The sequence below is a fragment of the Leptinotarsa decemlineata genome, unplaced genomic scaffold (assembly GCF_025532065.1).
Source record: "Leptinotarsa decemlineata unplaced genomic scaffold, Ldec_3_MD MMD2_tig00026314_RagTag_RagTag, whole genome shotgun sequence".
NCBI classification, from domain to species: domain Eukaryota; kingdom Metazoa; phylum Arthropoda; class Insecta; order Coleoptera; family Chrysomelidae; genus Leptinotarsa; species Leptinotarsa decemlineata.
Window position 1 is genome coordinate 17802650 of NW_027412684.1, and position 17245 is coordinate 17819894.

General features: G+C 34.9%; 1 protein-coding gene across 3 annotated transcripts; it reads left to right on the plus strand.

The window, feature by feature from the left end:
* Positions 1-15519, plus strand: NTPase (ectonucleoside triphosphate diphosphohydrolase NTPase). Of its 3 annotated transcripts, none has more exons than XM_023166966.2 (10): positions 1-291; positions 1572-1695; positions 1799-1957; positions 2040-2119; positions 2436-2691; positions 2825-3112; positions 7421-7648; positions 7746-7802; positions 12824-12930; positions 12987-15519. In XM_023166966.2, exons 1-10 carry the CDS (start codon positions 262-264, stop codon positions 13056-13058), a joined length of 1401 nt encoding a protein of 466 aa, XP_023022734.2. In that variant the 5' UTR covers positions 1-261; the 3' UTR covers positions 13059-15519. The 3 variants fall into 3 exon arrangements, with proteins under 3 accessions (XP_023022734.2, XP_023022736.2, XP_023022735.2); XM_023166968.2 differs by lacking the exon at positions 1-291 and adding an exon at positions 299-459; XM_023166967.2 differs by lacking the exon at positions 1-291 and adding an exon at positions 554-776.
* Positions 15520-17245: the final 1726 nt, after the last annotated feature.

Consider the following 17245-nt stretch of genomic DNA (forward strand, 5'->3'; position numbering starts at 1 on the left):
CTAATAAGTCTGAGTTTTATGACGAGGCATAACTCGTGAAAATGTATTTAACCCATTTAAATAATCAGCTATTTTGTTATCGGATATTCCTTAAAATTTGATTAGAAGTTTCAATCTTGAAAATAAAGAATCAAAGTGCGCTGACGCGTTGCATAACCCTTGTTTAGACCAATAAATCGAGATCGATAATTCATTTCCAATCATACTCGTTATAGTACAGACCAAAACTGCTTCAAGACTCAGTTAAAAATAGAATCGAACATGAGCAACAGCGAGTTACGTAAAAGAAAGGTATGTAAACATATTCGAAACTCCCAACTGTAGTGAGATGTGGTGATAGTTGTTTGAAGGAAAAATGGAAAATATATGTATATTTTTGATAGAATATCGTCAGTAGTGAAGTCGTCGATGTATTTTTGATACAATTATTATAAGGGAGGACTCATGTACAGAAGCCTTGTAAGAAAAACTGGATGATGGGAACTTTGACTTTTCCATAACCTCAAAAATTTTCAAGTTATTTGTTTTGCCAGATGAATTGAATTGCAGATAATTTCTACTCCCAGTATACTTGTAACTTCAAAAAAAAAAAGGAAATTCTTTATCAAAAATGAAAGGGCTAAAACAGCATAGAATAAATCAGATTGAATTAAATACGTATACAGGGTGTCTTAGAATTTCTTTATAAAGTGATATTTTCATTGAAAGAATATAGCAGACTAGCACAATAATCAAACTGGAGTAGATTGATGATCCTATTATATACTGAAACCCTGGTAAATACTGAAATGTGACGGTATACTCTTGAGAAAAAATAGAGATGTTTTGCCACCTTTCTATAAATATAGATGTAAATGAAGTGGGAATTGAATGTTGATAGTGAATCTCAATAAAATCAATGCATTTGTTTTAGTTATGTGAAGTTTTGATTTATTTTCATGATTGTTTCGAAAATCCTGATGAAATTGATAATGTTATGTGCCAAAAGATTTTGAAAATCAGAACTATGATAAAGATGTCTGTCATTATACTATAAAAGTGAAGGCTGCGATTCATACACCAAATATTGTCTGTCACTACATAGGCTTTATCTGCAGATCAATCTGGTTTTCGTAAGCATATACTTTGATGAACATGTGTTTGGAAGAATTACATTACATACTGTCTACACCACTACATAGGTTTCATATGCAGATAAATCTGGTTTTTGTGAGCATGTACTTTGATGAACATGTGTAAGAATACATTACACCAAATATTGTCTGCCACTACATAGGTTTCATGTACAGAAAATACTCTTTCTAGCGAATAGCAATGTACCTGTAGAACTAGGATCACTTTTAATAACCTTGTAATTAGGAAAATGTTCTAAACCCCCAAGTTCTTTGGTTAGTTTCACTTAATAGTTTGGAAATTCTATAAAATGACATGAGGTGAACTAAATTGAAACCACCAGTAAAATAATTTCTCAAAATTAAGAACACTCAATACTTGAACAAGTATTTCAGCTGTTTTTTTTTCTTTTATTTGCTCTTTATGAAGTTTCGGCTTGCTAATAGTTAGTTTTTCAGAATAAACAGCACAACAATGCCCAAAAACCATCATCCAAAAGGCGAAAAGATAAGACTGTCTCATCGATACACACATCCTTGCTGTGCCTTATTCTTAGCGGCACCATCCTGACATTATTCATAGGTAATAAAACACTCCATTAATTTTGTTCTTTCAAGAAAACTGATGATGTCTGGAAAAATGTAGCCTTTGATTGCTGATTCTGTTTTTTATTATTCCTTTCCAGTTTTATACACAGATCAAATACCATGGTACATTGGTCATCGAGCTGTCGACAGTATTGCAATGAAGTTTGGCTATCACAAACCAGTGCACGCTGTTGTGATCGATGCGGGAAGTACAGGATCCAGAGTACTGGCTTTTACTTTTCATGAGTCCTACTTAGGTAAATAATTTCAATGTTCAAAGTTGCTGTCAAAAGATTCACATTTTAAAATAAGTTATATTTCATTGTTATTTTGTTACAGGGGGTCACTTAGTGTTAGATAGGGAACTGTTCGAGTACACAAAGCCAGGATTATCTTCATTTGCAAAGGAACCACACAAGGTAATAATAATATACAGGGTCTCAGTCCCACGCTTATCTTCTTTGTGCAAAGCTTGCATATTTGGAGATTGTTTTATATTTCTATTTTCTGTGATCGTATCAATTTTGATGTCTATGAACTTGGAATGTGTATTAAAAGATGGAATTCTAAATACTGACTGTTTTTGTTTTAGAATATTGAAGTTGAGGTTGGAACATCTTTAAATTCATGTATTCGCTTAAACGAATTTGAATTATTTCATGATAATTTTCCATATTTGACAGTATCTCAATGTTCTCATGAAATAAAGGAACTATTATTGTCATTCATTTCTAGGGCGCCGCGACCATAGAAAACCTTCTGGAAAAAGCCAAGAATGAAATACCTGAAGAATATTGGTCCAAAACCCCCTTGATTTTGAAAGCAACAGCAGGTCTCCGAATGCTACCTCCAACAGAAGCAGAAAAATTGCTCGAGAGCGTGAGAGACGTCTTCAGAAAAACGCCTTTCCTAACTCAAGAAAACTCTATCGAAATCATGGATGGAGTAGACGAAGGAATCTTCTCGTGGTTCACAGTTAATTTCTTACTGGGTGAGACGTCAACCTTCCTCGCAGAAGCACTTGTTTATCAATCACACTGTATCAAAGTCTCACTCTCATCAACCTTCCTCACTGAATCATTTATTTATTAATCACCCTGTATTGAAACCTTACTCTTTTCTAGAACGGTTGAATGGAGACCCTTCTTCGACTGTTGCCGCACTGGATTTGGGAGGCGGTTCGACGCAAGTAACTTTCGCTGCACAAACCCCTGCCAGCCTGAAACTCAAGGAAAACATACACCAGGCCATTTCCCCCAGAGGGGAGATTCCTGTGTACACAAACAGTTTTTCTGGACTGGGACTCATGGCTGCTAGACATGCTGTGGTCACTCTGAATCAACCTAATAAGGTCAACGTTACTAGCGAATGTGTTAATCCGGTCGTGAAGAATCGGAAGTTCCATTACCATGGTAAGTTGTAGTATTTGTTTTCTTGAAAGACACAAACTGGGTTGTCTCTATCTTCGTTTTTCCATTTCTCCTTTATTTATCCTATGTAGCTTTTAACAGTCTATGAATAATGACTATTTTTTTTCAATAATAATATGCATTACAATAATAATTTAGCTTTACACAAGTATCGTATAAAGCTGAAACTTTAAAGGTTCAGAAAGAAATTTTATTGATGCTTTACACTCTTCATGTTTACCCAAGTCAGGTGGGAATATACTAGTAAAATAGGTAAGTTATGGTTATAATTACATCTACATAATATAAAAGGTTTGAACTTAAAGATGGTTTTAAAATATTTATGCTCTACCTGTGTGTCACTGCAACATCGGCAAAGAGGAGACCACATCATCAGACAGGAATTCTTCAATGCTACAATACGCTTTTTTGATAAGTAGTATTTTTATTGTAGGAAACTTTTAGTAGGGGTACAGCGTACAGCTTCAGGAATTTTGTTGAAGAATATTGGACCATAATAATTTTTATAATTTCTGATTTTAGACAACCTATGATACTGCAGAACTAAATTATTTTTTTGTCGGGTATTATGTAAATGAGTAGTGGATACATAGTCATAAGTTTTTATATTGACTTTTATAAACTTAATGCATTCATAAATGTATAGTGACGGTATAGTTAAGATACCAAATTTTATAAATTTTTCTCTAATATCCTCCCTATAAGTAAGAGAGAGCATATATCGAATAGCTCGTCTCTGGATGCCAAAAATTCTTTCAGTATGTGCCGAGTGACCCCAACAGAGAAATGCATACAGAACTAGTGACACAAATAAAGCATAGTAAGCCTTTAATAGTACTTTATTGCTAACAATTTTGGCCAAGTTTTTTAGGAGAAAAGTTACCCTGCATAGTTTTTTCGCTAAATAATCAACATGAGATTTCCATGTTGAAGATAAGTCAAGTATTACTCCTAGAAATTTCACATATAACAATATAGTCAGTTTTTGAGTCATTTAAGCACAGCCTGTTACAGTTGAACCAATCATCAACCTTCAACTGTGCCTCTGATTTTTTTCTTTAAATTAGTTATGGAGAGATTTGTTTCAATCAATGTTGTATCATCAGCATAGAGGATCACCTCAGTGTCTGGCACCACCGCAGGTAAGTCATTGATGTAAATCAAGAACAGTAGCGGGCCCAGTACCGAGCCCTGAGGAACCCTATATTCTACCGATGATAAATTCGAACATTGTTCATTAAAGTAAGTAATTTGTTTTCTGTCAGATAGGTAGGAAGTTATAAGCCCTAATAGTTTATCATCAATTTCATACAGATTTAGCTTTGATAAAAGGATATCATGAGAGACACAATCAAAGGCCTTTGACAGATCACATAACAGGCATCTAACAAATTTCTTGTTATCAAAACCATAGTTTACAGTATCCACAAGTTTACTTATTGCTAGAGTTGTAGATTTATTATTTCGAAAGCCAAACTGGGAATTTGTAAAAAAAATTTTTGCTCAAGATGATTAATTTTTGACATTTCCATGTTAAAGATGAGTCCAGCTTTACTCCTAGAAATTTCACATTTGACTTCAATTCCGCGTCATGATTTCTAAGAGAGAAAACAATATAGTCAGTTTTTGAGTCATTTAAGCGAAGCCTGTTACAGTTGAACCAATCATCAACCTTCAACTGTGCCTCTGATTTTTTCCTTTAAATTAGTTATGGAGAGATTTGTTTCAATCAATGTTGTATCATCAGCATAGAGGATCACCTCAGTGTCTGGCACCACCACAGGTAAGTCATTGATGTAAATCAAGAACAGTAGCGGGCCTAGTACCGAGCCCTGAGGAACCCCATATTCTACCGATGATAAATTTGAACATTATTTATTGAAGTAAGTGATTTGTTTTCTGTCAGATAGGTAGGCAGTTATGAGCCCTAATAGTTTATCATCAATTTCATATAGATTTAGCTTTGATAAGAGATCATGGGAGACGCAATCAAAGGCCTTTGAGAGATCACATAACAGGAATCCAACAAATTTGTTGTTATCAAAACCATAGTTTACAGTATCCACAAGTTTACTTATTGCGAGAGTTGTAGATTTATTATTTCGAAAGCCAAACTGGGAATTTGTAAAAAATTTTTTTGCTCAAGATGATTATTAATTTTTGACTTCAGTATTTTCTCATAAATTTTTGATAATATAGGGAGTAATGAAATTGGTCTGTGATTGGCCATATCATTTGGATATCCTTTTTCAAACACAGGCACAACTTTTGAAATTTTAAGGCAATTTGGATAAATACCTTATTGCATACTTTTATTTACAATTTACAAACAAGACTCAACCTCTAACGGAAGCAAGAAACTCTTTGGAAGGTTCGAAATAGATGAACATTTCAACCTAGCAGACCACTGTTATAATATTCATGCAGTCATTGTTCACTGTGGTTCTGGCGTTGAATTTGGTCATTATTACGCCCTGGTCAAAGAAGAAACGGACTGGTTTAAGTTTGACGATAGTCGTGTCACGAAGTGTTCTGGCTATGCACTGAATTTATTGGAGCCTCTGGAGACACCCTACATTTTGTTTTATGAGAGAGAGGACATTGTTAGATCAAAATCTTCAGATGATGTGGTGCTGCAGGTTTTTTCGGGTTTTCCTGCAGCTGAAAAAGCAAATGCGCCACTGGAATCAATGAAGTCGCCCCGGAGCGCCAATTAATTTTTATTGTTGTATTTATTTTATTTTTATCGTTGTTTTAACACATTGTAATAATTTTACAAAACATAAATGCAATAATATAATCATGTAATATATAAATATAAAGAAGATATTATTTGATTTTTTACTGATTTCAAGAGATTCACATTTAGTTCATAAAAATCCTTACTTTTATTGCTCTTCATATTATTATATGGCATCTCTGATTTCATTTGGAGATACCTCAGTAATGTTTAACTTTGTGACATTTTTAGTGACATCTTTATGTATGTGAGAAAGAAATTTTTTTTGACTAAATGGCAAATTTGACATGATAGATTTGGGAACATTTATGAAGTAATCGTTGAAAGTATATGCTTTTATCTGATTATTTGTCACGTTAACATTCTGATTTGATCTGTTAGAGTTTACGTTTATCAGCTTCCAAGATGTTTTCGAGATATTATCTGAATTTTCAATAAGACTATTATTATAATTTAATTTGGATTGTTTCAGTGTCCTACGATAGTTTAATTTTAATTGTTTATAATGATTTAAGTCATCGCTACATTCTGAATAATCATATATTTCTTTCAGCAGATTCATATGGTCCCGCATATTTCTTAATGCATCATTAAACCAGGGTTTAGTGATGCTTTCGTAGGGTTTTAGTTTTTTTTCTGGAAAGGATTTATACATTGCTTCTTGTAATTTAGCTCTATATGATGCTTGTGTGAAGCGAAACCTTGTGACTCATGCAGGTAACTGTTTATAGATGAAAAAAATTGACAGTACTAGCTCTTTTTATTCTGGGGACTGTGTTTGATTCAAAAACATCTGAAACTTGAGGTTACCACCCATCACTATACATCTTGTCAGAGCATACAAAACAATTTGAAATTGCCTTTCCTTTACAACTCTCTGGTCAAGGACTCCTTATTTTACAATCGTGTGAAAATATATAACCATCTGCCGAGTTCTATACCGATCATTTTTAATCTAGCATGTTTTATGTGGCATGTTGTTTGTGGTTGTTTATTCAGTATTTTTTATACTTCAGTTTACATTATATTTTATCTATATTTTTATATTCATAGGACATTTATGTATTGTTTATATTTATTTACTAGCTTTGTCAACGAGATTTTTTCTTTGGACAATTAAGTATAATTATCATCATCATCATGGATTTATTTTCCCAAGAAACCTTCATGTTATTAGTAGAAAAAAACAATAACTGAGTACGAACAGAGCCACAAAAAAAATCAAAACTGAAACTTAACAAAAATACCATTGAATATACTGTTAAAGTCTCAAAAATGATAATCAACATCATAATCATAACCCCTGCCTACACGTTTCTCAAATTATCATCCGAAAATTAAATTAATTGAGCGTTGAAGTTCTGCCCCATCCACCACACTCACAATCATCTGTGTGGCTCAGAGAGTTATCGACATAACCCACCCAGAACGCAAGGATCTCTCATTAGGTAGATTTATTGATGCCTTTGACAGAAAAGGCATTGTTAATGCCAAGTTTTGGGATATATTAATTCAATATTTTGCTTCATCAACTTTAAATTATATTTCAGGTACTAACTACTATGTATCAGGACTACAAGAGAATTATCCGACATCAAAAGTTAAAGGTTCAGACATCGAGATAGGCGAAACCATCCCTATAGTTAATTTCAAGGACTGTTCCCAAATCCTTACGAAGTATGTCAAGAGTAAAGCAAAATCTCCAGAAGAACTACCTCTGAAGACTATTTTCGCTTTCAGCTATTATTTCGATAGGGCAACGGAAGTCGGTTTGATAGGTATGTGGTGTTAATTGCTGTTCCAGAAAAATAAATCTATAGCTATTTCGAAACTAGGAATTCACTTCCATTCCATTATTTTGTCGTTCTTTTCCAGACGAATCAACCGGAGGTCACATAAAAGTGAAAGACTTCAGAAAAGCAGCTGAAACATGTGAGTATAGTCTGAAGTTTTCACAGGCAGTTCTTAGGAAATTGTTTTTTTTTATAAAGGTTATTTCAATCTACTAATTTAACTTGCTATGGATATCTCTCAAATGAAGTAATGGAGACTCTGTCACTGATCTGTTACTTGATGAAAATCTATAACACTATCAATGATAATAATTATATAGTTTTCACAATATGAATTTTCATCAAGACGCGTTTCGCTACATAGTAGCTTCATCAGTACATCGAACTATTTTACAATATATTTTGCATAACAGTGGATAATTACAAAACTTTGTCAAATGAATTATCAACTGTGGTAAAGTAGGTAGGTTTTGGAAAACCAATTTCAATACAATATTACTCCTAGAAAAACAGGATATTTTATAAATATGATAGTGAGGGGAATTTTATGCCAAAACTGAATTAGATTAAAGATTAATTCTGGCAAATCAGGTAGATTTTGAATAAACAATAACCATACATATATATTCCTAAGAAAACAGGTAATTTATAAATATGAAAACTTAATTAGACTGGCAAAACAGGTAGATTTTGAATAAACAATTACAATAGAGCATTATTTCTAAAGAAAGAGTTAATTTATAAATATGATAATCATGGGCATTTCATAGCAAAAATTAATTAGATAGATGATTAATTCTGGCAAAGCAATATTACTTCAAGGGTAGCAGGTAATTTATAAATATGGTAATTATGAGCATGTCATAACAAAAATTATTTAGATAGATGATTATTTCTGACAGAGCAATATTACTTCTAGGGAATCAGATAATTTATAAATATGGTAACTATGGGCATTTCATGCCAAAACTTAATTAGATATTCTGGCAAAACAGGTAGATTTTGAATAAACAATTATAATACAATATTATTCCTAGAAAAACAAGTAATTTATAAATACACACATCGGAAAAGTCTCGGGATATTTTTAAAAATGGCAATAATTTTTTTTTAGATCGCTTTAGGGAAAAAAAGTTGACGGGTGATTATTAAACGAATGTAACTTACAACAAAATTTATTAAATGGTCAAAAATACTGAGTGCGCATATAAGCAAAACTAAAAAAAAATATGGCTCTTCTTTAGCACCCCGAAAAAAAATCATAATGCAAAAAAAATTGGAATCAGTACAAAGTATGGCCTCCACGCTGGTTTATTACGGCCCTACATCTATCGTGCATCGACAAAATGAGATTGTCAATGTCTTGTTGAGGTACATTTGCCCATTCAGCGATTAAAAGCTCTCTCAATTGAAACGTTGTGTGAATGTTCCCCATATGCAGAGTAATTCTTCGTTGAAGCATGTCCCACACATGCTCGATAGGATTCAGGTCCGGTGATTGTGCTGGCCATGGCAATACATCAACTCCTTCGTTGGTGGGCCAGTGAGTCACTAGACGCGCGGCATATGGACGAGCATTATCGTGCGTTAGGTGGAAGCTTTCACCAACAGCACCAGCAAACGGATGGACGATAGGTAGAAGAATAGTGTCGAGGTACTGTCGAGCTGTGAGGGAGCGATTTGGAAAAACGAGATCGGTTCTGCCGCCGATCATGATTCTGCCGCCGATCATGATTCCGCCTCCGATCATGATTCCGCCCCATAGCATTACTGTACCACCTCTGTATGTGTGGACTTCCTGGACGTGTCTCAAACGTTCATTATTTCCAGGTCGTCTCCACAGTCTTACTCGACGAGAATCTGGATGAAATCCAAATCTGGATTCGTCTGTAAACAAAACTGTGGCCCAATCATTTGCATCCCAGTTTTGATGTTCTTGACACCACTCTAATCTTCTACCGCGATTGCCTCTCGACAAAGGTGGACATCTAAGTGGCCTTCTGTTGTGGAGATCTGCTTCATGCAGTCGATTTCTGACAGTATCACGACCAATGGTTACCGGGTGCGTCTGCTGCAACACGTTAACCAACTCAGGTGCTGTAATTGTCGGTTGTCTTCTTGCGGTTAAGACCAAAAATCGGTCTTGAACTGCAGTTGTAGCGCGTCCTCGCCCTGGATGTTGTTCGGCTGGACTGCCAGTTTCACGGAAACGCCGCCACAATCGACTGATAACACTTTGGGAGACCCTCAAACGAAGAGCTACATCATTTTGTCGTATGCCACCTTGAAGAAGCCCTACAGTAAGTGATGGCGTTCCATGTTGAAGCACAATATTTCCAGTTTAATTGCTGAGCAAGAACTGCATAGAATGTATAAACTCGACACTTTCAAATTATTCATTTTAGCCGAAAACCTACAGTTTGTAGAAAACTTGATAAAAGATTAGTTACCGTTTTTGCAGGCTTTGTTCAACCCATAGAAATCTACAGGGTGGTCGAGTGTACCAATTTAATCGAAATTAAACGACCTCATGCATTTATTTTTATGATATTCAGTATGTTATGAAAATATCCCTAGACTTTTCCGATGTGTGTATATTCAAGTGATTTATTGAAATCACTTGAAAAAGCTACTGTGCTAGCGAAACGTGTTGTGATATATTTTTCAAAATAACGTTTGTGAAGATCAAATCATGAGGTGTAGTTTTTGAAATTTCATACCAAAACTTAATTAGATTATTAACTAATTCTGGCAAAAAAGGTAGATTTTGAATAAACAATTACAATACAATATTATTCCTAGAAAAACAGGTAATTTATGAATATGATAATTATGGGCATTTCATACCAAAACTCAATTAGATATAATGGCATAACAGTTAGATTTTGAATAAACAGTATAATATCACTTCTAGGGAAACAAGTAATTTATAAGTATGGTAATTATGGGCATTTCATAGCAAACATTAATTAGATAGATGGTTAATTCTGGCAAAGCAGTATTACTTCTAGGGAAGCAGGTAATTTATAGATATGGTAACTATGGGCATTTCATGCCAAAACTTAACTAGAATATTGACTAATTCTGGCAAAATAGGTAGATTTTGAATAAACAATTACAATACAATATTACTTCTTTAGGAAAACAGGTAATTTATAAATAGGGTAATTATGGTCATTTTCTGCCAAAACCTAACCAAAAACAGGTAGTTTTTGAAAAAACAGTTAAAAATACCACTTATTAAAAAACAGGTAATTTGTAAATATGTTTAATATTGACATTTCATGTCAACTGAATTCTGATAAGTTATTCTGAGTTTATGTACATTTCAATTATATTTTATTTTATTAACTGACGTATTGTACAATCATCATTTTTAAATTTATACATGCTATTACTTCTCAGAAACAATTTAGACCTCTTTGAAAAAAAGATAAAATCAATATTATTCATAAGTTCTATAAGAAAATGGTTCATTCACTAGGAAGTAACTCCAAATTTATTACATTTCGAAAAAAATCGAAATTTTGAAAATGACCGTTACGTCACTACCATTCAGACTTACACCCCTTTCAAACCACGTTCCAAAATGTATAAAGTCTTCTTCTCAATTTGAAATGCTTCTTAATAAATTACAAGGACACAGGAAGAAGTAGATAATTTAAATCTAAAGCAAATGGAACTTCAAACGTTCAAGCCAGTCTCTATATACCTACACAGTAGGTTTAATGGACTGACGCCTATCAGAAAACAACTACTCCCCTGGCTAATACCACGAAGGGCGTTGGATTATATCTGACAGGCGTCAGTGCAGGAATCTTCACAGAAAATGTCCTGCATATGCAATTGGCAATACAACTGAAAGAGTCGACCTTCAATTATGGAACGGGCACACTTGCAGACCGGTTTCGGGCTTATTAGCCACTCATCAGTGCAAGATAGTGACCATCATCGACCTAAAGTCAATGATATTCCACAATTGAAAATCGGAATTCTTTCAGAGTATTTCATTCCTCTTCCGAAGTTGGAGCGAACATCAAAAATGTCACTCCATCTAGTGGACGAGGTACTAACCAACTGCATATCCGTAATTTGCCCGATTCCTCTGAATAAGGAATAAAAACTTTCTTATTAGTCAATGGGCTATGCTTGAAGACTGGCAGTAAACAAATCTAAAGCAAATGGAACTTCAAACGTTCAAGCCAGTCTCTATATACCTACACAGTAGGTTTAATGGACTGACGCCTATCAGAAAACAACTACTCCCCTGGCTAATACCACGAAGGGCGTTGGATTATATCTGACAGGCGTCAGTGCAGGAATCTTCACAGAAAATGTCCTGCATATGCAATTGGCAATACAACTGAAAGAGTCGACCTTCAATTATGGAACGGGCACACTTGCAGACCGGTTTCGGGCTTATTAGCCACTCATCAGTGCCAGTCTTCAAGCATAGCCCATTGACTAATAAGAAAGTTTTTATTCCTTATTCAGAGGAATCGGGCAAATTACGGATATGCAGTTGGTTAGTACCTCGTCCACTAGATGGAGTGACATTTTTGATGTTCGCTCCAACTTCGGAAGAGGAATGAAATACTCTGAAAGAATTCCGATTTTCAATTGTGGAATATCATTGACTTTAGGTCGATGATGGTCACTATCTTGCACTGATGAGTGGCTAATAAGCCCGAAACCGGTCTGCAAGTGTGCCCGTTCCATAATTGAAGGTCGACTCTTTCAGTTGTATTGCCAATTGCATATGCAGGACATTTCTGTGAAGATTCCTGCACTGACGCCTGTCAGATATAATCCAACGCCCTTCGTGGTATTAGCCAGGGGAGTAGTTGTTTTCTGATAGGCGTCAGTCCATTAAACCTACTGTGTAGGTATATAGAGACTGGCTTGAACGTTTGAAGTTCCATTTGCTTTAGATTTGTTTACTGCCAGTCTTCAAGCATAGCCCATTGACTAATAAGAAAGTAGATAATTTAATTATGCAATATGAACAAGTTTTGCGGTTGCCAAGTTCACACCAAATCTCAGTGGCGTCACCTCCATTGTTTTTACTCTATTTTAAAAATGTAAAACGAGGTATATAAGTCCCTTTCTGCTGGTTGTCCAATTTGGAGATGTTCCCTTAATACTTAACGTACCTTCTAGCTTGCCACGAAGCTAACGCCGACCAACCTTTCATGTGCCTCGATCTAACTTTCATATGGGTGCTGCTAGACCAAGGGTTCGGCCTGAAAGAAAACACCAACGTTAACGTAAGTAGACCCGACAATACCTGGCCAACCTGTAGTTCAAATGTCACATTTTTCAGCTCTTCAAAAAAATCAATGGACACGAAATCAGCTGGGCCTTAGGGGCAGCCTATGACCTACTCAGGAGATAGTGAATCGAAATATGTTAGGTTGGGGGGTTAGGTTAAGGTAGCACATTTTTATACGTACTGAAGATTTTTTTTATTGTAAGGCAGTGAAATTGTTTCAGCGGGTGTATTCGGCATCTGTCACAAATGTTGTTCATTTCTATTAGAAGTTTATCACCTAAGAGTTGAGGGGGAAGTTTGATCGATGTATATACTTCTGTCGGTTTTGATAGTTCGAGTTGATTAACTTCAAATTTGAAGTTTAACAAGTTCATGGAAGAGAAAAAGAAATTCAGGAAAGAGGGAGAGGCAGAGATATAGCGGTTTTGAGAGAGCTGAGGCTGAGGGTGGCTTTTGAAATGAAGAAAAAATCTGTATGAAAAACCATGTAGTTTGAGAGTATATCTGAAAAGACATTTTGAAAGATTAGAGGAAGAATTTAAGAAATATTGTAAGCAGTTTGAGAGAGATATAATTTGAGAGTTTGAAAGAGGTAGATTGAGAAACATGATTCTAAAAAAAATTGCAAGAATTGGTTTGAGAAAAAGGTAATTCGAGAAAGATAATTTGAGAATCACAATTCGAATTGAAAAAGAATTTTGAGTTGTATGATGGAATTGGCCGATACTTGACAAAAATCCATACCATATTCAAGTAACATTTCATTGAGAGGTTTTCACAAAACAAGTGAAAACCTCACAATAAAACGTTACTTGAATTTTGAGTTACAGAATTCAAAAATAGAGTTTTGAACAAAGTGATTGAGGAAGACGTCAGCTGGAGAAAAAAGGTGTGAAAGAAGTGAAATTTTTTAAGAATAGATGATTTGAGAGCAAAATGATTTTAATAATGATAATAATAATGTTCATTCCCACACATGAATACAATATAATAAACAAAAATGATAAATTAAATGAATAAACCATAAATTTGACGAGTGACTCTGAGAGGTAATTTGGGTAAATATAGTCATCTATTCAACTTGAAATTGAACAAAAATAAATATTAAAACTTTATAGGTACTATTGAATAGTACACATATTGTAATAAGTCTAGATAGATCACTCGTTTTGGCTAAAAACGTAAAATTTCATAAATTGCGTCTGGTGTCTTCAGTTCTTCGACGTTTCGGTTTCGACTTTGAAGCCATTTTCGAGAAGGTATCACTACAGTGAGGTCTCAATCTGCCTATTCGTCAGGTAGTGACACACTTCAAGTGTTTTGAGACTTGACTTCAGGGTCTCAAGCTGCCTACTTTCAAGGTTAGCGTGTGAACCCACATTCTTCGCTTGGAATTAGGCAGATTGAGACCCTGACGTCAAGTCACAAAACAATTAAAGGGTGTTACTACCTGAGGAGTGGGGAGACTTAGGACTTACTATAGTTATGATTTCTTGAAAATTGCTGCACAACAATTTTTTGGGTGCGCATTAGTGGTGTATTCTTTGAAGTTCCACGTTTTGGCATCATCATAGACGAGGTTCTCAAAACCTGTTACTGAACCTTGTTTGTAACTGAGTAAAAAAGTTGATTTTTTCAGAAAAACATCAGTTCCTTGCCCTTCTGAAATCGAGACCTTTTAAGATGATAGTAAAGGAGTTTGAGAGAGTTTTGGAAAGAACGATAGTTTGGTATAGCGTCAAAGAATAATTTCAAGAGAGTTTGTCTCGAAGAGAAACTGAAAGATGATGGTAGCTTAGAGAAAATTGTTGAAAAAAAAGGCGAATAGAGATATTTTGATTGAGAGAGGCGAGTTCCAGAAAGTGGAAAGTTTGTAAAAGAGTAACAATAAAAAAGTGCCGAGAAATGATGAGATTTTCAAGTTGAATGAGAAAGGTTTTGAATTTTATGGATATGTCCATCGATCAAATTTCCTGTCGTGTGCTTCATCAAAAGAGTGCACGTTTTGTCCATCATCATAATTTTTCTCGAAGTTTCTTAGGGTAATAAATATTGTTGGGTGTTGCCTCTTAGACTGACATTGGCCAGTTTTTTTATTAGAAAACTTTTTCTTGAGTATTTCTTGACGTTTACGCCAAGATGTTGAATTTTTGTTGAAGAAGGTTATGTTACAGTCAAATATAGTTTAAGTATTATTTGTGTTGGCAACTAAGACTTCCAGAATATTTCATAGTTGTTTTTCAATGTCATAATGCTTCTTCAATAGCATACCCTGCCCCTGTAACTCTCAAGTGTTGTTCAAGAATTCTGCGGGTAATTGTAGGGCAGCCCGTTCCCGAACTCATTCCTTTTCGAGTGAAAATAACCCTATTTTTAACTCTTACATTCCTGCTTCTTAAAAACTGGTCTGCCTGTAAAAGACAAGGGTTGAAGAATTTTTTTTAAAGTATTTCAATTCAAAAGTGAATGTGCCTTAAATAATTTTTGTATTCGACTATTTGAACAGGCTGTGCGATGATTCCATTATTTTAAGTTGAATGTGTGTTTTCATCACCAAAAAGTATAATAAATGTATGACACCATCTGAGTTTTCATTCTTTTTTTGGACATATCGAAATATTACAGGTAAGTAATTTGAAAAAATGTATGACACATCTGACAGATAAAGTTGATGAAAAGAAAACTTGGGGCAACAGCTGCTTTCTCGTAGACAATGAAGATTATACCATTTCAGCAGTAAATTATAACTACACCTTCTATTTCTCAAAGAAATGAACAAGGAAATCAAAAAAATATAAGTTACATATTTTTTTACGTTGTTTCAAAAGTTTAGCCCTTTTTAACGTAACGTAACACAAGTTGATTAATTCCATCAGTTTTTTTCAAAGACAAAACACAAACATTACAGAAAAATCCTTAAGGTTCTCTAAGAGCGGTGTCTGTGCGAAAGTAGAAATTCACATTGGATTTAAATCGCGAGAGATTAAATCCATTTGGAAAAAAGTTCCCAGGAAGTTTATTCCACATAAACGCAGTTCTCCAAATGAAAGAGTTCTTAAACAGTGAAGTTCGAGGTGTACTGAGTTGAACTTCAAAACGATGAGCAGCCGCAGTCCGTCGCGTATTTCTGTACCGCTCTTGGTGAAATCGAATGTGCAAAGTGACTTCAAATCTTCAACCTTTCTTCGGTGTTCCGGGCTATCAAGGTTGCAAGTGATGTTCGCGTCTCCAATCAGGCGGATGGCTCTTTTCTGGATAGAATCCAGCAGCTTCAGGGTATGCTTAGGAGCGGAACTCCATACGTGAGAAGAATACCCCAAAGAAGGTCTAACCTGAGCTTTATAAAGCATAAAAAGTTGCTGAGGTGTGTACAATTTTCTGGTTCGGAACAGTGTACCAAGTCTTTAAGAAGCAGCCGTTGCAATTCCAGCGACATGATTGTGCCAAGACATATTGGTGCCCATTTTAACCCCCGACAAACTTATCGAAGCAAAAAGCTTAATTGTCTGTCGCGACATTATTATATCCGGTTCGGAGACATTTATCTTTTTGGAGAAAACAGATGTCTACTGTAGCTTCCACTTGACTGTGTCGATATGCTGGGCGGCTAGCATTTAAATATCGTGATCGAATACCGTAGAAATTTCGCCAAAGTTCCGTAGAATTCGGTAGCATTATTTTCGCTCCTTCTAGAGCGGCAGGGAACATTGTGCATTCGCGCTCACTTAGCTGCGTCACGTTTGGTTTATGATTACCAGTGGCGGCCGGCGTTATTTTCTTTCGGGCATGATTTACAACAGTATATTCACTTGACACACAAAAACTAAGTTAATTATTCATTTGATCAGCTACTGTTTCTATATTAGGTATCTTCTGAAATTGATAACAAAGTGTCGTCTGAAAAAAGGTTCATGAAATGACAACCATGGGTGGTATCTATATCATTCAGCTAGATTAAAAATAATATAGGTGCCAAAACAATCCCCTGAGGTACCCCGAAAACGACATCGTGAGATGATGACACTGAATCCTTTATTTTGGTCACCTGTTTGCGTTGTGATAAATAATCAGCCATAACAAAACAGTTTCCCTGATACCAATACTTTGCAGTTTATTTAGTACTGTGTGGCGATCATTTGTCTCAAAAACTCTTTTAAGATCTAAAAATACGGATATAATATAATGTCCCTTATCTATTGATTCTTTCCATTTTCATATTGTGGCTTATAATGCAGACTCTGAAACCTGACTGATATTTCAGTAAAATATCATTATTTTCTAGATATTCAATGAGTTGATTATACACTGCG

Coding starts and splice junctions, on each gene's coding strand:
- NTPase (XM_023166966.2), top strand. CDS start 262: ATGAGCAACAGCGAGTTACGTAAAAGAAAG. Junction 2,692..2,824: donor CACAGTTAATTTCTTACTGG/GTGAGACGTCAA, acceptor ACTCTTTTCTAG/AACGGTTGAATGGAGACCCT. Junction 12,931..12,986: donor AAGAAAACACCAACGTTAAC/GTAAGTAGACCC, acceptor CACATTTTTCAG/CTCTTCAAAAAAATCAATGG.